Source organism: Hippocampus guttulatus, chromosome 20 (genome assembly GCF_054856545.1).
Source record: "Hippocampus guttulatus isolate MCC_2025c chromosome 20, RoL_Hgut_1.0, whole genome shotgun sequence".
Classification (NCBI taxonomy): Eukaryota; Metazoa; Chordata; class Actinopteri; order Syngnathiformes; family Syngnathidae; genus Hippocampus; species Hippocampus guttulatus.
Window position 1 is genome coordinate 585,607 of NC_141280.1, and position 21,683 is coordinate 607,289.

Here is a 21,683-nt window from a genome sequence, read left to right on the forward strand (position 1 = left end):
GTTCAATCGATGTACCGTGAGCCGTTTGAACTTTAGTTGGTGAACTGCGGACAGACCCAGCAAAAGCGCACAACACAAAAGTCAAACCAAAACATGAACTTTTATGGGTTAGAAATGAGCGCAGACGTATTTGACAGGACTAAGAACTCGCAGCGCGCAAACGAACCTGATGTTCTCTGAGCAATGCGATGCGATTAGACTGCGTGAAAGGGGCCGGACTGGATCAAAAACAGAAGACAAAAAAACAGCCCTGTTTTTGGGGGGGGGGGGGGGGGGTTTGGTTAAGTCTGGCCGCTCGTAATTCCTGGAGCAAAACCTACTCGTAATTTGTCTCAGCGTTGTGTTTCACAACGGCTTCTATTATTATCCCACAGCCGACTCCAATTAGCGAGGGAGTGAAAGACAAAGAGAGAGGTGAAACATGAAAAGCTTTCCTCTCATTGAAATGGCCGCTCCAGATATGCGGGGACTAGATTTCAGCGAGCCCGCAACACACTTGGGGAATCGGACTGGCCGCTCAACTCATTGCACGTAAAGCTCAGAAAGAAATCGTCTGGAAATATGAAAAGAAGAAGAGTTTATGGAAGGGGGCGGGGCCGCTATTACGCTCGGTGCAGTCCACCGTCTGTATTCACGGTCGACCGATGGGTCGCCTCCTGTGAATCGCCGCTTCCCGAGGAGAGGAAAATCCAACAGCATCGGCAACGGCGACCGGGTCGATGTTCGTCTTAAGGTCGCCGTTCTGGTTTGCGTGCGCGAGTTAGTTGCGTGGAAACGTTAATCGTGATCAACTGGGATATACCGATCGAAACCGCAACGCGCGGATAACGTCGCAACCTACATTTCCGCTTCTTACGTTCTACGTCGATAAAGCCAACGAGTTTTGGATCGCCACTTGCGCGGAGCTCGTAACCTGAACACACTTCTTTCTCCACTGCGTTTTCACGGTTTGTGCCAATCAGTCTTGGACAATCGCACGCACATTTAATTAGTCAAATAAATGCTTCTCTTTAGATGAACGCTTCACTTTCCAGCACGTTCAGTTGTAACCTGCGAGGCGGTGAGATAAATAACGAAGAAGAATGGAGAAATAAACGCGTTCAAGTTTGGTGGCCCGGCTGGCAACGCAAGATGGCCGCCAGTGGCTTCCCTTCTCCCGACGGCGAGTCAACGGCTTTGTTCGTCCATTCGGATAGAAGTCCATGAAGCGAGACATGACTTCAAGGATTCATTCATTTTATGTGGTGAAAAATATGTACCACAAATGCAGCAAAATAATTTTAAATCCATCTTTTTTTTTTTTAATTCACAATAATGCGCCGGTGCAAGATGACAGGTACGGTGGTCACATGATATGTAACAAGGAGCAAGTAGTTAGCCGGCTGTCCAAACACGGAGAGGTCACTAAATAGGCTCTCATGACCAAATATTCTGCCTAGAAAAATGGTAACCTGGATACGAGTGTGTTCACGTTTCTACACGTTTTACATGACCTTTCATAACCTGAATGTTTTTTTTTTTTTGGGCACTAATCCAAACTCTGCCAGTGAAACTTGACCCGCTAAAGTAATGATCTTTGATCCCCATACTGTGCACTTAAGGTGTGCGTTTGCGCAAATAAACGACGTTGCGCTTTTCTACCTCGGGTACTCAAAAGCGCTAAACACCATTAACGTATTCACCTACTGAGACAATGCAAGTGTGATTATAGTGGAATCTTGTGAGCGGACTGAAGCTTGAAGAGACAGCTCAGCACAAAGCGGCACTCCGAAATGGTGTCGAAAAACCTTCCCTGAAGCCGTTACGGCTGAACTGAGCGCACTTCGCAGACGGTGTCGCGACGTGTCTCAATACTTTTGTCCATATAGCGGAGGTGAATGCACAGCGCACCTCGCTGAAATTCAATGGCGAGGGATTTCATTCAAATATATGCCACGCGTGTTCCCTATGTAAGAAAATATGTCATGAGATGAGGAGGCGTAATCGTTTTTGCCGTTTGATAATAAGGACATATGAAGTGTACGCAGTTCATCTGTATCTGCTTCTGTCTTGGACCTTGGAGTTCCTGGGCGACCGACTGCGACTCCTCCGACTCCTGTCCCGTCCCCCTTTCACGTGTTTGTCCCTGGATTTGGCATGCCTACGTTCCCTGTCTCGGGAGCGGGAGCGGGAGCGCCGCCGCTCCATCTTTCTGTCCCGCCGGCCGCCATCGTCGTCCTGGCGAGGTGACAATACAGAGAATGGATTAACAAGCGGTACGGTTGGAATCCGCAGGCCGGCGGCAGGGGAGAACAAATGGAATCTGTATTTGGGGAATGGTGACTCTGTTGCAGTCAGATATATGCAGAAGCAAAGAAGAAAACTCTTGATGGCTCTCCATCCTTGTTTGCGTATTCCCCCCGGCACTCCCAAACGCCGTCGGGACCCTCAGCGTCAGATTTTGATACGCATCATAAAATCCCGGTTTCAATCGGTATCTTGCAAAAACTTTGTTCAGTGGACGTCCACATCAATGAGTGTTCGCGAGCTAAAGGGAACCAGTTAGTTGCCCAACTATCTACTTTTCAAGCCGACCCACCTTGGCGATCGAACGTTACCGCACATGCACGCGTTCCCCCGAGACCTCCTGCGATCGACTCGGGACCGGTCCGCGGGCTTCCGGTCGATCGCGGTCAACTGGTCGGGGAACCCTGAGCTCGACCGAATTCACGCACCCTCGAGGCTGAATATCACGCAATTGTAAAACAAGGAACAGGGAAGTGTACGCAAGACAAAGCGCCGGGACGAGCTCGTGTTTTACACGACGGGGCAAGAGTCAAACCTCTGCTGACGGCTACAATAAAGCCCACGTGATCTGGAGTGCAATCTTGAGTGAACAAATGGCTCAAACCATTTAGGAGGGGCAAGAAAAAAATGAATCTTGCCATCAAGTATTTTTGTTGCTTGTGTTGCAGCATGCATCAAATATGAACATAGCCGCTGCTGCCCACTGAAATGCAAACTTTTCAATGCGTTGCAAATACAGACGACTAAGCCATGGCACCACCATTTCTTGTTTCATGCGACTCGTTCCACTAACCGGCACACGTCAAATGTGTACTTGCTCTTCAGAAAGCACCGGGCATTGGACATTCTTTCTTGGAATTTTTTTCGATAGCGCCTTTTCCGTGCCGAACACCAGAGCCACTCTTGGCTTGTGATGAATGGCTGGCGTCCAGAGTTTATGGAGGCTAAGCAACCACTTCATCCACATGTGTATATCGGGTTGAGTTTTGCACGAACAGTACCTTGTGTTTTTTGGACTTGTTGCTTCCTTCGGCATCCGAATGATGATGTCTCTTCTCTCCATGTTTTTTCTGTCCCGGCGCCTCCTCCTCCTCCTCCTCCTCCACGAGCAGGTCATATCGGGAACTTTTGGAGGGGTTAGGGAAAGCTGAACTAGGCTCACGATAACCCATGACGATTGTGGTCCAAATCACATTCTGACCAAAGTCAAGCAATCCGAGTCACCACGTGAGGATACTCTTGTTTGGGCTTCGCTTGATCTTTCAGAGTCAGTTTGGAGCGCTTCTCCAAGTCGTTCTCATAAGCCTTGAAGTCTTCTTTGGTGTACTTCCCACCTACAAGGCATCATGAGGAGGATGGTCGCTTCGTGCAAAACATTAAATACATTTAAAAAGAAAAATCAGATGGAGCGCATGCGGCAAGGAGTACCTTTCCCCTTCCACTTGATCTTTGACACAGACTGGCTGAAATCGACATGAATGCGCCGATCGTCGATGAGCACGTTATCCATTTTAAAGTAGGCCTTTTCACAGTCTTCTTGCTGTCAAGTTGCGGAACCGACAAAAAAGAAAATTGATGGCCCCGTTCGTGCCAGTGAGCGCCAGATGAAGCTCACCTTTTCAAATTCGATGAAAGCGTAGCAGAGGGAATCTCCAGTTTTCCAGTCACGAATGATTTCGCAGCTGCACAAAACGGAACCAAAGACAGGACTTTCGGAAAGCAACATACTGTATATGTGCACAGTGTGTCCATGTTCAAAGAAACTTTATTGACCTTTTAATGTGGCCAAAGCGAGAAAAGATGATTTCTAGATCCTCATCTGTGGTCACTGGGTTCAGCTTGCACACAAAGAGCACATCCTCGGGAGGCTTTACGTCTGCGTCGGGGAGGTCGCCCACCTGGAGGAAGGGCAGACGGACACTGAACGCAAGCGTGGCGATGAGATGCGGCTCGAGTAACTTCACTCAAGGATCGAGGCTCTCCTGACCATCTCCAGCAGGATGGCTCGGGTTTTGGCTTCTTTCTCCTGAAGTCTCTCCTCCACTTCTTCAGCCGCTTTCCCATCGGCATCGTCGATCGCTTCGTCGGCGCCAATCCGGCCGCTCTTCACCACACGTAAAATAAGCATTAAGTTGGCAGTTACGTGTGTAGCGTAACTCTCGCCGGCATCGCCGTAATGGCATCTCCAGCAAGTATATCAAATTTGCAGGGCGCTCGCAACAAAATAGACCAAAAAATCCTGCACTCACATCGAGCTGCTCTTTGGTGGGCTCAGGAGAGCGATCGGGCACCGGGAGATCCCGAGGGTCATCAAAAGGGTCATCGAGGATCACCGTGTGGTTGATTCTAACGCGACACGGCATCAATAAAGCTTTGTTCGATCGGAAAGAATGCCCATCATGAACATTTCTTTGAGTCGCAATGGAACTCACCTGATGTCCTGAAACGGAACAAAGTCTGTGTCGACAAAAGTCTCGTTGATTTTAGCCACAATGTCCAATCCCTCCGACACTTCCCCGAAAACAGTATGCACGCCATCCAGGTAATCCAGGTTTTCGCCAGTCGTAATAAGGAACTGGAAAGAAGAAAACAGACAACTTTTATCCCCGTTTTATACAAAATATTATCTCAGACGCAATTTTTATAACTCACCTGTGAACCGTGCTGGTCACTTCCATTGTTAACCATGGACACCGTTCCCTTTTTTCTGTGTTTAATACGTGGGACTTTCTCGGAATCGAAAAAACGGGCCTGGTCTCCGTACAGTTTGCTAATGACGCACGAAAGAGGGCACTGCTGTCAATGTACGGTGGTGAAGAAAGGTAGCAATAGGAGATTCACATGACCCACCAGAAGACCGACTCTCCACCCCGACCCGTCCCCGTGGGGTCCCCGGTTTGGATGATGAAGTCTCTCTGCAAGTAAATAAAGAAATAAATAAACGATTAAAAGAGGAAAAAAATTGGTTGGTGGGGGCGAATAAATTGGTAGCGAAACACATCTTGGTTCACTTTTGTTGTGTTTTCTCGAGGCTTCACTCATAGGAAGAGCTCGCACGTACCTGTACGTTGTGGATAAGGCAGTAGTTGTAGTATTTTATCTTGCATAATTTCAGAAAGTTGAGGCAAACTGAAGAGAAGACACACATAGTTCACATTGGTCGTTACATTTCGAAAACCTCTTCGCTTTCCGCTCTCTTTCTTAAGCCTGACGAAAGGAAGAAAGGCTTCAACGGTGTGTTGTTGATTTGGCGTTTACTAGCTGACTAAGTAGCGAGCAAGCTAACGGCACGTGCTTATTCTCAAATAAGTGAAAGCTTCCCGATAATTTATTGAGGGATTATCATATGACCGCCTTTGCTTTCAAAAACGGACACGATTTTGCTTACCTTTTGGCCTTTCTTCTGTGAATAAATCAATCACAATATCACCGAGCGTCGTTTCAAGAAGGACCGCCATTCCAACATGTACGATCTCGCGAGAAAATAACGGGATCGCAAGTTCACGCGCGTGCGCTGTTCCTACTTCCTTGTCAACAGTGCGATAGTACTGTACTGCAAAAAAAAATAAGATTGACCGGAATTAGCATGGCAGGGCCGACTCTTTTTGTAATATTTCTATTTTTTGTCAATACAAAGCATACCGAGTCAACACTGAATACGGTAAGAACTAGACTGGTAAACACTATTATACTACTGACATCGACGTTACGGTCTGCATTTTAAAGGTCAACCCCTTTTGTGTTTTGTTTTTACGCGTTAGCCTTTAAGTTCGTTGATTCCTCGCCTCAAAAAGTGGTTAATTGTGTGAATGGGAGTTCATTGGAAATATGTGGCAATAACAGTCTGCGAGCCAACAATGCAAAAAAAAAAAAAAAAGACTACCCTTGTTTGAGGAAACTGATGGAGGTATGACTTAAACTGAGCAGTGGAATCAGAAAAATCTGTTGATGGCTCTGGGCTGGTATTATGTATCACAATCTTGGTGACTAACATATTGATTATTGCAGGAAAATATCCTGCTCAATGTGACAGCAGGGGCGCTGGCAGACGCGCACGAGTCTAACAACTTGCAGGTAGAGTGCATTCAGTTTCTGGTTTCTTAACAATTACCCATCTGACAAAACTGTTATTTGTTGTTTCAGATTACTTTAAACATATCGGTGAGCGAGGAGGAGGTATTGATAAATGATGTTCCTGTTCAGTTGTCGGGGGTGACTAGATTCAACTGTCAAGCAGTGCTCTGTAAGTCAACGTCCCACCAAAATCATGTTCTTTCCCCACCGTGAACACTAATGCCTCTGATTTACTTGTTTTGTCAGTGGATAGCATCAATGGAAGCAGGGAGTATGAAGGCGGGGACCTGGTGTCAACCGTTACCCGGGTTATGGTGACTCAGAACCGACTCTCTAGTGACTTGGAAGAATTGGTGGCCCTGCAGGTGTTTAGTGAAGTCATCGAGTTGGAGGGCAAACAGGTACACATCATATAACATGAAGGTCGTCAACATGCTTCAAATCTTGTGTCCAATTGTATTTGCTCATGTTTTACTTGTAGATAGATTGATAGAAAGCAGGGGCTGCCTTTACTAGGTGACGAGTGCTTTTGGTTTGCGGTTGAGGCATCTGTCGTGGCAGCACCGCTTGCCACGACAGATGAATGCATAGAATAAAATCGGACTGTCACCTTCATTGATTTCAACCGTCTATTTCTGAATGTGCAGCTTGGTAAGTGAGGAAGAACCAGTAGCAAGCAGAAGAGAATTTTGGAAGACTTTTTCAGCTGACACCATCAAAGTGGAAGGAGAGCGAGAAATGATTTCACCAAATTTGTATTTTGTAGGTTCAGCAGCCTGATATGTGTGAGGTGAAAATACTGATGAGCCCAGATTTCCAGAAGCTGGCTCAATTTACCAACATTTACCCCATCGGACACAGTGAGATCTTCAAAGTTTCCAGAGACCATGACGTGGTCGTCACAAATCCAACAAATCCTACCAAAGGTATGGTGAACACACATCGGTCACAGGCAATCAACTGACAAATCTTTTTTTTTTTTTTTTTTTTAAATCATCAGAGGAGCAAATGATGCTACAGACGACCAGTCAGTACCCACTAAAACACTCCGAGACGACGCAAGAAGAGATTGCAGCTCCGGGAAAACTACCGGAGACGCCGCTTCGCATGGACCCTGACCTCTTGAATGATATCGAATCTGAAAAAGCCGAAGATGGAGACCTGGGCCGGCAAGACCAGATTCCAACTGAGAGTTCACCAAAACAATTCCTCTCGTACTCGGTGCGAAGATACCTTTTGATGTGGTGTTGTCTTTAAAGGGGAGGTCAAAGGTTGTCTTGACCAAAATATCTTCTATGTGGCCCCGCGTGACTAAACATGGCATTCTGATGGGGGGGGGGGAAATATATATATTTGTAAAACCTCGTGAGTAAATATGTCAATGCGTTCATTGTGCGTCGACTTGATTTGCCGTTTTACTGTTTCCATCTCGTCAGGCCATGTGTCGTTGGGTGGAAGAAATGAGAGCGCGTCTGAGACGCTTCTGCGCAGAGTCACTGCCTCTCTTCTTCCTGGTTATGTGGGTTGTCGTCATTGGTGTTGCTGGATCAGCGGTCATTGTCAAGATATTGGACTGCTTCTTCCCAACTCGTGAACAAAAGTGAGTTTGGTTGAAGGTCTATTTTTTTCCCTGACTGGGAGCTGCTAGATAATCTGCTCCAAACAACGAGTACACATTTTAACATGTTCTGAGGTTCTCTGGTTAAGTCAACTTTTTGGGGGGGCGGGGTTCTCACAGGCGGATTTGTCATCTAAACACATTGAGTCTGAGGCCGGACGAAGAGAAGCGCATTCTCCTGGAGAACACGGAATTAGAAGAGGATGAGTGAGGCATCGAATGAGGACCGTCCTGTCAGTTCTTCATTTTCTTTTGTGTCATGTGCAATTTGGAGAAGCAAAGCATGCCGACCGCACGTTGATTAATCCTATTCAGCCGAGTGGCGGAATATGCAAACGCTCGGGTTACAGTGCTTTCCTACGAACAGAGGTTTGTCAGCTGCCGATTTCGATTTGAAAAAATGGATACGTCACCCATCCATTCATTACATTATTTTATGTCCGAGAAAAATCTGCTTTTAATTTGGCGCAATTTAGGATTTTCGAAGTGAAGATTATTTGCCAATTTCCAACGAAGAGCATGCACTTTCATATTCTTATATATTGGAGCGGATGAGAACATCCCAAAGATTTCTGCTGGACTGCACTGTGGTCACCGCAACCATGAATCCGTCGTCGTTTGTAAAGGCCGAATTGATCCGGCCTCGGATTAGATATCATCCGTGTACTTTATGTGAGAGTCGGTGAGTGGATAAACTGGTGTATGAAAAGACCATTGTGTTTATTTAGCTTATTAGTCATATGAATTGACACATTTGTTGCGTAGATAACCGGGTCAAATAAGTGCCACAAAATGTGTGTTTTCTCATGAAAAGAGTTTTTTTTTTCTCCTTAAGGCCCTACTTGTGAATTCCTGACACACTCAGCTTTGTGATCGATTTCATGTCCTTTTCACAGTCCCACGTGGTGGAATGTAGTGTTGGATGAGTTGGTTTTGTGTGTGTGTGTGTGTGTGTGTGTGTGCAATGCACGTTTTCCAACTGCACCTCGATTGGTGTGTCTCAAAACATTTCTGTCTACATCGGGTATGGTCCAACTCAGCTTGATCGACACTAAACTGTACTGGACAAGCCCCGAATAAATTTTCTGAAGAAAAATGTGAAGCCTGTGAGCACACGTTTCAGAGTCCAGTTGAACATCACATTACTGTTTTCTTCATTTAAAAAAAAAGTTTTATTCATCGATTTATAGCTTTCTTTGCAACTGGAAGCACACTGTTCCATATAAAAGCAAGTGCATCAAAGTGTCAAGCGAGAGATGACCTTTTGGAAGTGTTGTGGTTGGATAATAGTGTCACGCAATGATTCGAGGCATTTGCAAAGGCACAAAACCAAATCTGGTCAGTTCTACTTTTTTTTTTGTTTTGTTTTTGTTGAAAAAAAAAATGTCTGCATGTCAGTTATTCTTAACTTAAAAATAATACAGACAATTATCGGAAGATTTTTAACTAATGTACAAAAGAACAATGAAATTACCTTTCTCCGTCATGCCCAGACAGAGATGAAGAGCAAGTCATGCTACCCCGGCCCAGTCTCAACCCTTCAACAGGAACCAAACTCTTCGATCCACTTTTCGTACTTCTCGAGGTCCGTTGCCGACACAGATTTGGAAACTTTCTTCAGGGACGACTCAAAGTCCTCCATGGTGGTGGGCATGTGCATCTCATCGCGGGAGATGTTGCGGATCTCCTCCGGTGTGAGCCCTTCGATTCGTCGCCTCATGGCCATCAGGGAGGCGTCCCTGCAGTGACACAAAACAATGCTTTTAATCCCAAACGCTGCCAAGGGGGGCACACAACGACATCTCAGAATCTCCGGACAGAACGCGCGGTTGGATACCAATGTTCAGATTGAGGTTTTATTGCCCGGCGGCCAGATTTCCGTCTCACCTGCAGACGTTGGTGATGTCGGCTCCCGAGTAACCTTCCATCTGCTCGGCAATCTTGTCCAAGTCCACGTCACTGGCCAGCTCCAACTCCTTCAGGTTAATCCGCAGCAGCTCCACCCGGCCTTTTCCTGAGGGCACACAGTTGCACCACGACGTGTTCCTCCAAACAGGTTTTGGATACCGAAACATCCTTTCTATTTTGTGCAAATATACTTGAACCACTTTATTAGGTACATTACAACCACTGAATGAAATCCAATTCCAAGGCTGACAATGCTAAATCCCCCCCCCCCTCAACTTTTTCATTTATTATTATTTATTTATTGTGCATTTGCATATAACGGTTAGATTAATATTTGTGGACAAAAGGTAACCGAGGACATCCTGAAATAAATCCCTAAGTGTGCTCCTAAAGACTAGTAATTCCATCAGGATTACAAATTGTTTACTGAGGCCCAGTGGAAAATACAAAGAACCGAGAGACAGAATGATAGGAATGTTGAGCTGAGGAAGGCAATTTGGGTTGGGGGGGGGGCTGGAGGGTTAATCCAGCTATGCCCCCACATTATGCGGTTAGTGTAGAAGGCATTATAATATTGTTTGACATTGTGTACTCTACTATCAGCCAGTCCAAGTGGCAAAATTAAGGCCTGGGGGGGGGGGGGGGGGCAGATCCGGCCTGCCACAGTGGTAGCCATTCTCTGGCCCGGGGGCCACCGGATCGTCGAAGCGGAGATGTACCCGAGGGCAGGGGAATGTAGATCCTCTTCTCTAATCGTCTCCTCAGAGCTTCATCGATGTCCCACGGGAAGTTGGTGGCGGCCAGGACCATCACCATCTTCGATGGGTCATCGCCTTCCGAAGCTCCACCAACACCTGGGGCAAAACAAACGCAACAGAAAGCTCTTTCCGCCGTCACTCACTTTCTGGGCTCACAATGGAAAGCAGAACCGTTTTACATCCGTACGATGACGGAACGAAAACCCGTTCAAACAGTTGGGGCTTCGCAGAATCTTTTACCGTCCATCTGCACCAGCAGTTCTGCCTTGACTCTCCGACTGGCTTCGTGCTCCTCAGAGGTCCCTCTTCGACTGCACATGGAGTCGATTTCGTCGATGAAGATCGTGGCGGGAGCATAAAAGCGGGCCTAAACGAGTCCATCATTTAGAGCGGCTAGGTATCAATAGCCAATGGTCACTTTGACCAAAGTCTTACCATCTCGAAGAGAAGGCGCACCAACTTCTCAGACTCGCCTCGGTATTTCGACGTCAGCGTGGACGAGGACACGTTGAAGAAAGTAGTCCTGCATTCAGTGGCAACTGCTTTTGCCAGAAGTGTTTTCCCAGTGCCAGGAGGTCCCACCATGAGCACTCCCTGCGGCGAGAATTTTATGGACCGAAGTCAGCGACACGTCTTTGACACCCATTTACATCGAAGGTACGTACCTTCCACGGTCTCCGGATGCCTTTGAAAAAGGCCGGCATCCACATTGGCAACACGACGGCTTCTTTCAGGAGTTTTTTGGCGTCACCCAGGTCTGCGATGTCGTCCCTTCGGAATAAGATAACGGTCAGATTTAGCTACTGTATTTTCACAACTTTGATGGATTTGAGGATGAGGATTGCAAATTCAAAGCCTGCATGCAAATTCAATCCATTAAGAAAAGCTAACCGTTGAACTGGAACTCAAACACGAGCCGAATTAGCAAATACTTTCTCTTCAAGGTCATGCCTTTTGTGCGGCTGTTGGCGGTAACCCGGCGCACACACCCTCTTATTGTCAATACCAGATTGACTGCGCTAACTTTGTTCCGTCACATCAGTTCCGAGGCGGCGCCTATAAGCGTGCGCTTTCAACCGAGACAAAAACTGAAGAACGCATACCATTTAATGTTTGGATTCTGAGATATGATATCTCTCTCCAGGGCTTCCACAAGGTCTTTGTCATATCCGGTACCATCAAACTTCAATTCTTTTTCCTGGCCATCTCCTTTGCTCTGGGAAAAAAAGCCAACGGAAAACATTTTATTCTGCCCGAACTGACAATGTGAACAATTGCTTAAGAGTAGAACAGCAACCGCTTCACCTTGTTGTCTTTTGCTTTGCCAGCAGCTTCTTTTGTTTTGGCCTTGGGGGCTTTGTGTCTGTCCCCGTTGGCCCCGCGACTTTGCTGCCTCTGCTGGGCCTTCACGGCCACACTGAGGCGATTGTTGATTGGCTTACTGTCTTTGTAAGGGTTTGTCGGCCGCCTGACAGGACACGGCGAATGCCTGCGAATGAAAAAGAAAGAAAGGAAATGTTACTCCCAAGGTAAATTTTACTTCAAGCGCTCTCACTATTACCGGAATGAAATACTTCAGACAGCTGGGAGATTTGAAGCAAGGTGGATTGATCTTATTTTAGCGGAATGACAGAGCCGTTTCGATTTCTTCCATACAAAGCACTTTTACAATGACGTTTCCTTACCTTGGTTCAACGGGCACAGGCCTGATGTCATAATCGTCCGGTTCAATTGGTTTGACGGGCACGGCGTCCAGTTGAACGCTCTCCAGTGTCGACAGGAGGTCTTGAACCTGTCTGCTCTCCTCGCCAACTTGTTCCCACAACTGGAGAGGGAAACCAGATTCGGGTCCGTACTTAAGACGAACGGATCCCAGCAGGTCTCATTTTTTCGTATTTACCTTCTGCCATCTCTGCTGGAGACTGGGGTCTCGTGTCGTATAGATATGTTTCTTGATTTGCTCGAGCAGGCCTTGATAGAGAACACTGGCCGAGTTGTAGTTTCCCAGCAAAGCATATTCACGGGCCAGCTTCATGTTCTCAAAGATCTCCTGCAAACTCATCGTGCTGCAGAAACAGCCAAGTAGCTGGATTGAGGGTCATTCGGGCTGCCTTTTCACATTTGAATTCAATATGATACACTCGCTGACACTTGTCAGTTTTGAGTTGTCAATTTTGACACTATCGGAAAGGTGTTCGTTTAGTATGGACTTTTTATACTGTACACGGTTATTATTTGAAATGCATGCGTCTTCCGTGTTCCAAACGTATGCAACGGATGCAATATTAACCGTTAACGAGTGATTGGCGCGGGCTGCTTTGACAAATTGAATTCGGTCGCTCATTATGCAAAACAACACAATTGCTAGCCGATTGACACATGTATCGTTGTCATTTACTGCACCTTAAACTGCCGACGACTATTGCGGCGTCTTTCGCTGAAGGTTACCGTGCCGTTGGCTGACTTCCCGCGAAGTTTTTACTGCTTGAAATCGAACAAAACAGGCACGATACTCAACTTTTCGAATGAGCCCACGCAGAGTTGAGGCAGCGACAGATGTGACGAGTTCCGCCGTCGTCGTTCAAACAGGAGACGACACAAGAAAAACAATTTCCTCCGGTCCACGTCGCGGCGTCCGATACGCGGAAGTGGAGAACAGCGCCTTTCCTGGAGCTACCGGGGAAGTTTGTCTAGTTAGTTGTTCGTGGGACCATAAGACTGACCGCGCTGACAATTGTTAGTGTTATTAATAACACAAACAAGGTGCCGGTTGTTCTTCTCACCGAGAGGCAAATTAAGTTAACTACCTTATTAATTTTGGGGAAAAGCTTGTCACCGAGGACAGCCGGAAGCTTGACTTTTTTTCGATAACTTTATTTAGAAACACAAAATATACAGAAACAACAGCCGTGCGGAGTCAAACAAAAAACAAACAAGTCGCAGACTTGTAAGACGCGTGAAACAAAACTATGGCGACGTCAACGAGTTCAAGTTGCACTTTATTGTCATTGCATAAAAACACAACGAAATTGGACATACCCTGCACATAAAAAACACAGCATTCATTCACCAGAGGCGCCTGACTGTCAACATACAATACATCCTGATTTATATAGCGCTGTCGCTACAGTGACGGAGCAAGCAACGAAGAACAAACTCAAACGTGTCGTAATCGTGCTCCTAAATTGTGTGCTTACGTGCGGTCACATAGAAACGGCAAATCGAGTTAAAAAATATCCACATTACTCACTGACAACACAGCCGGTGGTAGCAGGAAGACCTGCTCATTGAACGGATGTGTGGCTTCTTCTTGTCTTTTTCCGAGTTTTCGGCGGATTACGTCTCCTTGGTGCATATCGCCACCTACTGTACAGTAAACGCGATAAACGGCGCTTCATTCTGTAATATAAGATTGTGCGAGTGGCACACTGGCCTCTGCTGGTGAACACGAGTATCGCAACCATCTTGAAGCTGACGCTTTTCTTTTGAAACGAGTGTGCCAGTTGTGTCTTACTTCCCTTTTCGAGTAATGATGAAACCTAAAGTGGACAGTCAATGAAAAGAACTGATCTGGTCCTGTCATGGAAATCTGTTTTTGCCAAAACATTTGATGGCGTTCATGATATGAGTCATAAAAATATTTGTGGCGGGTGCTCTCCTTGTATGGCATTTGCGGAATGCTGACAAGCATTTCCCGTTTCCTGTCCTTCCAGGAAATGGCAGGCTTTCACCCCTGACCGCTGCGAGCCATCCGCACTGTCCTCCGATCATTTGGTGGAAGTTGTTACGGCTGACTTTGACGAGCAAAACACATCTATTACCGTCTGCACATTTTAATACATAGCGTAATAAAAGATGAGCAACTCTGGTGACTAAAATGGATTTTTTTTTCAAGGTTTGTGTTGTTCTTTCCAAAGTCACGTCTGCATCTCGTATTGTCCCTCGGTGGCGACGAAGAAATCCTCGAGGACGTTTTGCAGAAACTCAAAGGTGGGCCTCTCCTCGGGCCTCTCTTTCCAGCAGGCCGTCATGACGTGGTAGAGCTCCCGCGGACAGCCTTCCGGACACGGCATGCGGAAGCGGCACTCCAGCTTGCGGACCACCTCCGGGTTCGTCATTCCTGCAGATGTCCACGTTCCAATGTGCGTCAGTTGCAACCTCATACCAGTCGATTTCATTTGTAAACCTTGGCCACCTGGATATGGTATCCTTCCGTAGGTGACTATTTCTGTCAGGAGGATTCCGAACGACCACACGTCCGACTTGATGCTGAACGTGCCGTAATTGATGGCCTCGGGAGCCGTCCACTTGATGGGAAATTTCGCACCTGCTGGTCACAAAAGACGGACGGTCAAGTGGCCCGCGCGTTATTGAGGCCCGATGGCTCAATTCAAGACAATCTCCACAGATGCTACAGATTTCTGGGCTAGTTGCTTGAAAACCTCACCGTAGCCACATGGAGCCAGGAATAAAGCAAGAGTTTAAAAAAAAAGAAAGAAAGAAAAACAATGTCACATTTGGCACAATGGAAAGAAGAACGCGCCTTCTTGCGCCGTGTATTCCGACTCGACCAGCCGGGCCAGGCCAAAGTCTGCTATCTTGCAGTGCAACGTCTCGTTGACCAGGATGTTGGCCGCCCGCAGGTCCCGATGGATGGAGTTCTTGCTCTCGATGTAGGCCATGCCCTCGGCTATCTGTCTTGAATGAAAGAGGCGGCGCACAACGTCGGACGCGGCCTGAAGTTCAATTGGAACAAGGAAGTGCCCGATCAGATCCACAGAGGATGTGCGGAATGTTGTTTGTTCTCGCTCTCAAGAAGTCAAATCGTTTTCTTTTGCCGAGGGGAATTTTGATTTTGAGGGAAGTCCGTCTGCATGGAAAAAAAAGAACACGATTTCCTCTCCGGAGGTTCATCATGAAGCCAGAGTGCAAAGACCGCACGGCTCCTGTGTTGGCACAGCACGCGCGTGCTGTGCCCACGTCCGTTTGATCATAAAATGGGGAGTGGCCCTCGGCAAATTATTGGGAAAACGCTTTGCCGATGGAATCAAATATGAAATAAGACTGTCATTTCCCACCTGTGCTGACATGTCGATCAGCTTATTTAGCCTGAGCTTTTTTCCTTCATCCGTTTTTAAAAAGTCCAGCAGACATCCTGCAAGATGACAAACAAAGCACAACTCACATGCAAATTGATAAACACCAATGCTTTGTCGTCAACTATTACGCGCAACCGCGCTCGTGTTCCGTTTCAGCCGAAAAGTTAAATTGGTCGGCACAAACGAGCCACTCTGAGAATAGCGCATGTCGTCCCACCTCGCGGCTAGGTGCTAGGGTTCCTTTACCAAGGGAAAAAAAAAAATCTGACGTGTTTCGGGGGCAAATAACATCCACTGATCATTTCTTTTCCCAAGCCACTCGGATAAGGATGAAAGGGCCGCCGCACGCGGCACGCGTTAGCTAGCTTGAGGCGAGCTAGCTAACACCAAATTGCGCCCTACCGTTGATCATGAACTCGGTGATGATGAGAATGGGCTCCCGGGTGACCACGGCGTGGAGTCGCACCAAGCGCTCGTGCTGCAGCTGCTTCATCAGGTTGGCTTCCTGCAGGAAGGCGTGAGGCTCCATGGTGCCTTCTTTCAGGGTCTTGACCGCAACCTTCAGCGCGTTCTTGTAGTAACCTGACGTCGGAAATCAAACTCTTCCACGTTGCCGACATGGCTCGTGTGGATCCCCCCACCCCGATTTAGATTTGTACTCACCCATCCATACTTCTCCAAACTGTCCGGCTCCGAGTTTCTTGACCAGTCTTAGCGTCTCGCGAGGAATCTCCCATTCGTCCGGAGCCCACGGCTGCTGGGGTGGCCGCTTCTTGCAGGGGGCGTAGAGACGTTGGCACAAACCGTCTGCCGTACCTAGCGGGACACGCAAAGACGCCATACTCCCAAGTTCTTTGACCGCTTACGGGAAAGTCCGGATGATGGCTCTGTGGCGTTTTTCCCATTATATGTTGCCTCCCGCTTGGACACCGGCCTCACTCTCGGTCAGGGGTGCCCATTTTCGACGTCTCCCTCCTCCGACACGCCTGATCGAACTGATGGAGGAGGGAGGCTCCGAAGGACAAAGAGACAAGAAGAGTGGAGAGCGGCCTCTTTTTTGTCGCCGGCCCTGACCCGGGCGATCGGGAATCCCCATCCTGCCGACGTGTCACTCACACGTGTAGTATTTGACCAGCTCCTGCAGGGACGGGAAGGCGCTGGACGGAGAGATGAAGTAGCCTCCCATGTCCAGAGAGCGGATCTTGTAGTGTTTCACCACGTCGCCGGCGGCGTCCGCTGCGCAGTCTCGGATGGACAGCGAGAAGGAACCTAACTCGGGAGGGCGTACAAGTCGGCGTTGAGACGGCGGAGGAGGCGGTTGTGGTGTCGTCGTCGGTGTTCGCGCGCGGTCACCTCGACACGTCTCGCTCTCCCGGATGAGGAAAGCTCCGGGCTTGTTTCCGGGCGCGAGGAGCAACCGTTCCGTCTCTCTCCTGCTCACATCCTTGAAGAACCATCTAGAACGTATCCGGTCCTTTGAGCGATCGTTCACCCTGAGGAACGTTGCTCGGAACTTACTTCTCCACCTCGAGGCTGTCTGCCCGGGCGACGTAGTTTGACGGAATGAAGCCCTCGTCTCCCGTGGCCAGCGAGCGAGCCAGCCACCAGTCTCCGTTCCTCGGAAAGGGCAAAATGTTGGCATGCCACTTTTGAGTGCAGACACAGCGCGCGAGGACCACTTACTCCTGCAGCACCTCGAAGCGGTCTCCCTTGCCGAAAGACAGTTCGCCGGGGTTGGTGGGCTCGAAGTCATGTTGCGCCACAAACGCGACATCACCTGAACACAAAGGCGCGCAGCATCCGCGGTTCATTGAACACATTCGCCGCCGGCCGGCCAAATGACGGAAATGCGTGAAATCGTTTCTCGCTAGCAGAGGGCAACATCGCTCGCTGTTTTTTTTTTTTAAATGCAGTTTGACGCCGTGTAGGCCGCGGGCCACTGCCCGGCTGCAGGCAGTGGCCTTTCCCGCCCCCTGCCTAATGCGTTCCGTATGTGATGGCAACTCGCCCCACCCCCACCCCCAACCCAAACCGCCTCGCGTGTCGGTTGAAACCGACACAAAAGCTATCTTCACGTGACCGACGCGATTCATTTCGATCGCGTCATTTTTCACGCAGGCATCGAGTAGTTGCTTTTGCTACACCGTCCTTTCTGGAGTCATCTTTCGAAACGGAAGCGCGCCGAAGGAATTCCGACACCGATTTCAGATAAATGTTTCCTTCCCTTGCTGCCCACGTCTCCGTAAACAGCAGCCAACACAAGCAGTCGCCGGAGAAGCGCCTCATCTCGTTTTGAGGGCAAGAGCAGCTGCTCAGGGACTAAATGGACTCCGCTTCGATGGAAGAGTCGTTTCAAAGCGTGCAGTCCAAGTGTTGTGCCTTTACCGTTATCGCAGGAAGTTTCTCCGCCCCAAATCTAGAAGACAGAAGAAATCGGCATGTCTGATATGGTGCTGAAATGTTTTTCAACTGGTTTCCACCATCGCGCTTTTCCTACTTATTTCATTTTCTTTCTTTTTTTTGGGGGGGGGGGGGGGATTTTCAGCACATTCAGCCGACAGAGAGGTTTTTACTTTGCTTAATACTTGGAAGATGACATACCGAGACAGCAAGAAAACTTATTTTGACATTTGCATGACTGATACGGATGTTGAAGTGTCACCGGGAAATCTCATCGTGTGCAATGTCTGGAGCATTCAATAGTTTGCTCGAGTTTCAAGCGGGTCCCTTCGGCACATAACGTGACAGGAGAGTAAATAAAAGTTTTATGACGACGATAAGAAATTGAAGGGAACGCCGACGGGATCGACTGCATTTCAAGCAAGGTTAATTATTGTCCGACGCAAGCTGACTAGAAATCTAAGATTGAAGGAAAAAAAAAAAAAAAAGAAAAACATTTTCATTGACAAAATGAAAACGAAACCAAGTTAAGTGAATTTCACAAACGAAATAAAAACTATCGCTCAGGGAAAATCGAAAGCTTTTACAACCCCGATTTCGAGTTGTCTGTACTTACCATGTGACTTGACGCCAGCGTGTCCAGGGAGCAGCTCTTTCTTTTGTAAAAGTTGTCATCCGCCGCATGGCCACTGCACGTGCAGCCCATCCTGACCCTTGAAGATATACAGTAGTTGTGTGAGCGTGTGCGTATACGTCCGACGAATATCACCTTGACATCCAAATCCATTCATTTGCGATGGCGCACGCTCGCCTTGAGGTGGTAGCGGGCGTCTTTTCCGATGCTGCAGATGTAAAAAGTCCGTTTGCCTCCTCTTCCCTCTATCACGATGAACGCCGGCGCCTCCCTTGGGCGGTGGGGCGCCCTCATTAAAGTGCGCCACGGTTTGCGCTTCCGCTCGCCTCGCAGACAGTTTTCGAAAAGGAACCTTTGGTAGACGCCAGAGGTGGGAGTCGCTCACATTTGGGCAAGCTGGAAGAGCGGGTCGAGTCTTAACCATCAACTTTCGAGGAAAGAAGCACGTGGAACAGAACGAGTCACGAAATTTCAAGCGTGGCGATTTTTGGTGAGGCCGTGAGGAGGGTTTGCCTCATCACTCGGCATGCGGACGTTCAATTCACGTTTCGTGCTTCCAAAGCCGATCTTTGTGTCGTCAATGATGTGATCGTTTCACCTGCCACTAGAGGGGATAATACACAATGATTTCTTCCTACAACCTGACCCCTCCAAAAACCTTCGAGTGCAACTTAAATCACATCGCAACCGTGAGCCTGCTTTGTGAATGATGATTCAGAACGATAAGGTTATACAGTAAGCGGAGGGAACAATCAATCTTGCAAGAGTGGAGGAAGTGTTTGCTTCCGATGTGGTCGTGGTAGGGAGGAGGGGGGATGATATTCCTGCACTGGGCAAACACTTCACAGCTTTTTCTTTGGACCACCTGCATGTATGCATGTGCGTGTGTGTCCTCGACTTCACACACACGGTCACGCTGCAGGTGCACAGAGTGTTTGCGAGAGTTTCCTCTTCGCTTTTTTGGGGCCGGGCCGTCTTTTCCAGGGCCCTTATTTTCTTCCCAAGCCCTGGCGGATGCCGCTCGGGGGTCTCCAGACGTTGCATCCTGCCTACAGGAGCCTCCTAAGTGGCCCCCACGGGATAGCCTCCACAACAACAGTGGGAAAGAAAGCGAGCGCGGAGTCTCCTTTGCCATCTCGGGCCCCTTGTCATCGGTCCCGACCGTTATTCATGTGACGAGTTTTATTTATTTTTTAAACAGTTCCGATTCCACTTGTTTTCTAAAAGACTCTGTAAAGCCAATTCCGAGGTTCGCTTCTGAAAACATTCGCCTTGGACAAAATATTGCATCTTTGCCATCGGAAATTGACCATCTTTTGTTTCCGTGCAATGGCAACTAGTTTCTCCTGTCCATGTAAATCCCTTTCCAACTCTTTGTAAATCCCATCCACGTCCTGGTAGGACTTCCTGTCTGTGTGGGAATCTTTTGTGGCCTCTGTCACACACAGAAGTGATGAGAGGCTCCTGCTTGAACCCCAACAAGACAAAGTGATTGTCACTAAGGAACAATAAGGAGCCCCCCCCCCCCCCCCCCATTCAGCAGGCAGGCATCGCTCACGGTCCTTCGGGACGTCACCTGTCACTCACCTCCGATTTCCCCCGAATGAGCCGAAGCCTGACGCTGAAGACCTTGGAGAAAGTGCGGGTGTTGCTTGACAGCTGTTGGCGTAAACACTTTGAGGGGGGGCCCAACCTCCCTCATCCCCATTTCAGGATTCGGCGATTGTGCTCCCGGATGACGTTCACGCTTTGTGCCGGCCAGCAGGTGCTTCCTCAGCAACAGTGTTTTTCTTTCTTTCCCATTTCTTCAATTCTCAGTCACACTTGCCTTAGCGCCCCCTAAAAAAAACCAAACATAATCCTGTAATAAATGAATGTTAATAATAAAAGACCCCGAACTAACTTCTCAACTAAACTCCAAATGACAACATCACTATTTCCAAAAAGAGTCTTTCTTATGAATGTCTAATTGATAACTCTGACAGCTGGCGAAAGTTACGTGTCACTTTTGTCGGCTGCGTTTAGCTTGTTAGCTTGCGCAAGCTTACGTTAGCTTTAGCTTCGTTTGTCGTCGTTTTCTATCTCGGTCGCGCTTCTTGCGGGCGAAAAGGACACGAAGATTATTCTTTGCCTTTTCGCTTCGTAGAATCAAAGGATTACTCGGCTTGCCTTTTCCAAGCATCTCTCGTTGCTTTACATCCAGCCGCCTTTGTGGTGGGCCTTGTTCGGTCTCTCTCTTGCGACGCGGCACAAGCTAGCTACGTACAGCTGGGATTCGGAGCCTTTTCAATGGCTCTTCTCACCCATTTTCACTTCCCCGCCGACTCGCAAGATTTTGCAACGTAATTGTGTCTTATCTATACAACATGCAATACTTGCGCCCAACTTCTTCCTGTTTGTGTTATTTGGGAAAGGAGCACCGAGGCCCCGTGACATCATCACCCCGGTTCCCGTGCATCACTTTGGGCTCACACAGTCAATCAGGGTGCCACCAATCATGGGTGTCGTGTGCTCGCGGGAGACCGCCGGTGGGAAAGTGTAACTATGTGTGCACATCCATCAGCGTTGTCTTAATGAGGTGCTGGCATTTGCCGCAGACGCACCGGCAAGTCTCAATGTCGGAGCTCCCTTTTGTCAAACCCAGGGGGGGATTTTGGGCCCCGGGCTAGGGTGTGCTATTAGCCACTCACACTTCCACAGAGGTGACAGTTGCGCTATGGTGAACTCACTAAAATTCACAAATGTCTTCCCTTTCCATATAGAGGACAAATTTAACCTAAACCAACATCATATAGCAGTACCTCGACACATTTCACATCATACAAAATGAATTGAAAAAACACCGCAATACAAAGAATCATTTGAGGAAACATCGTCCTGTTAGAATACGTCACTCGATTCCAAAA

At 48.1% G+C, this 21,683-nt stretch overlaps 4 protein-coding genes across 9 annotated transcripts; 1 reads left to right on the forward strand and 3 right to left on the reverse strand.

The window, feature by feature from the left end:
- Positions 1-1,219: 1,219 nt before the first annotated feature.
- Positions 1,220-5,873, reverse strand: ppil4 (peptidylprolyl isomerase (cyclophilin)-like 4). The gene is made up of 13 exons (XM_086099674.1): positions 5,675-5,873; positions 5,348-5,415; positions 5,137-5,201; positions 4,939-5,056; positions 4,719-4,861; positions 4,536-4,632; positions 4,274-4,390; positions 4,060-4,184; positions 3,902-3,968; positions 3,715-3,826; positions 3,524-3,620; positions 3,288-3,411; positions 1,220-2,217 (listed from the first exon to the last, which is right to left on the reverse strand). The coding sequence occupies exons 1-13, from the start codon at positions 5,742-5,744 to the stop codon at positions 2,029-2,031; spliced, it is 1,392 nt and encodes a 463-aa protein (XP_085955800.1). The 5' UTR covers positions 5,745-5,873; the 3' UTR covers positions 1,220-2,028.
- ginm1 (glycoprotein integral membrane 1) lies at positions 5,809-9,080 on the forward strand. Its single transcript, XM_086099675.1, has 8 exons — positions 5,809-5,947; positions 6,295-6,360; positions 6,430-6,529; positions 6,607-6,761; positions 7,127-7,286; positions 7,361-7,581; positions 7,797-7,960; positions 8,099-9,080. Exons 1-8 carry the CDS (start codon positions 5,873-5,875, stop codon positions 8,187-8,189), a joined length of 1,032 nt encoding a protein of 343 aa, XP_085955801.1. The 5' UTR covers positions 5,809-5,872; the 3' UTR covers positions 8,190-9,080.
- On the reverse strand, positions 7,100-14,409 carry katna1 (katanin p60 (ATPase containing) subunit A 1). 3 transcript variants are annotated; one of them, XM_086099666.1, is made up of 12 exons: positions 13,895-14,409; positions 13,163-13,317; positions 12,545-12,710; positions 12,330-12,469; positions 11,950-12,133; positions 11,748-11,860; positions 11,310-11,415; positions 11,080-11,238; positions 10,885-11,011; positions 10,606-10,740; positions 9,866-9,992; positions 7,100-9,717 (listed from the first exon to the last, which is right to left on the reverse strand). In XM_086099666.1, the coding sequence occupies exons 1-12, from the start codon at positions 13,997-13,999 to the stop codon at positions 9,519-9,521; spliced, it is 1,716 nt and encodes a 571-aa protein (XP_085955792.1). In that variant the 5' UTR covers positions 14,000-14,409; the 3' UTR covers positions 7,100-9,518. The 3 variants fall into 3 exon arrangements, with proteins under 3 accessions (XP_085955792.1, XP_085955794.1, XP_085955793.1); XM_086099668.1 differs by lacking the exon at positions 13,895-14,409 and adding an exon at positions 13,452-13,494; XM_086099667.1 differs by lacking the exon at positions 13,895-14,409 and having other exon boundaries at positions 13,048-13,191.
- A 52-nt stretch (positions 14,410-14,461) lies between these two features.
- blk (BLK proto-oncogene, Src family tyrosine kinase) lies at positions 14,462-19,170 on the reverse strand. 4 transcript variants are annotated; one of them, XM_086099672.1, is made up of 13 exons: positions 18,955-19,170; positions 18,760-18,856; positions 18,129-18,159; positions 17,427-17,520; positions 17,262-17,360; positions 17,097-17,200; positions 16,860-17,012; positions 16,407-16,559; positions 16,146-16,325; positions 15,723-15,799; positions 15,188-15,380; positions 14,840-14,971; positions 14,462-14,764 (listed from the first exon to the last, which is right to left on the reverse strand). In XM_086099672.1, exons 2-13 carry the CDS (start codon positions 18,847-18,849, stop codon positions 14,562-14,564), a joined length of 1,509 nt encoding a protein of 502 aa, XP_085955798.1. In that variant the 5' UTR covers positions 18,850-18,856; positions 18,955-19,170; the 3' UTR covers positions 14,462-14,561. The 4 variants fall into 4 exon arrangements, with proteins under 4 accessions (XP_085955798.1, XP_085955796.1, XP_085955797.1 ...); XM_086099670.1 differs by lacking the exon at positions 18,955-19,170 and having other exon boundaries at positions 18,760-18,925; XM_086099671.1 differs by lacking the exon at positions 18,955-19,170 and having other exon boundaries at positions 15,188-15,338; positions 18,760-18,922.
- Positions 19,171-21,683: the final 2,513 nt, after the last annotated feature.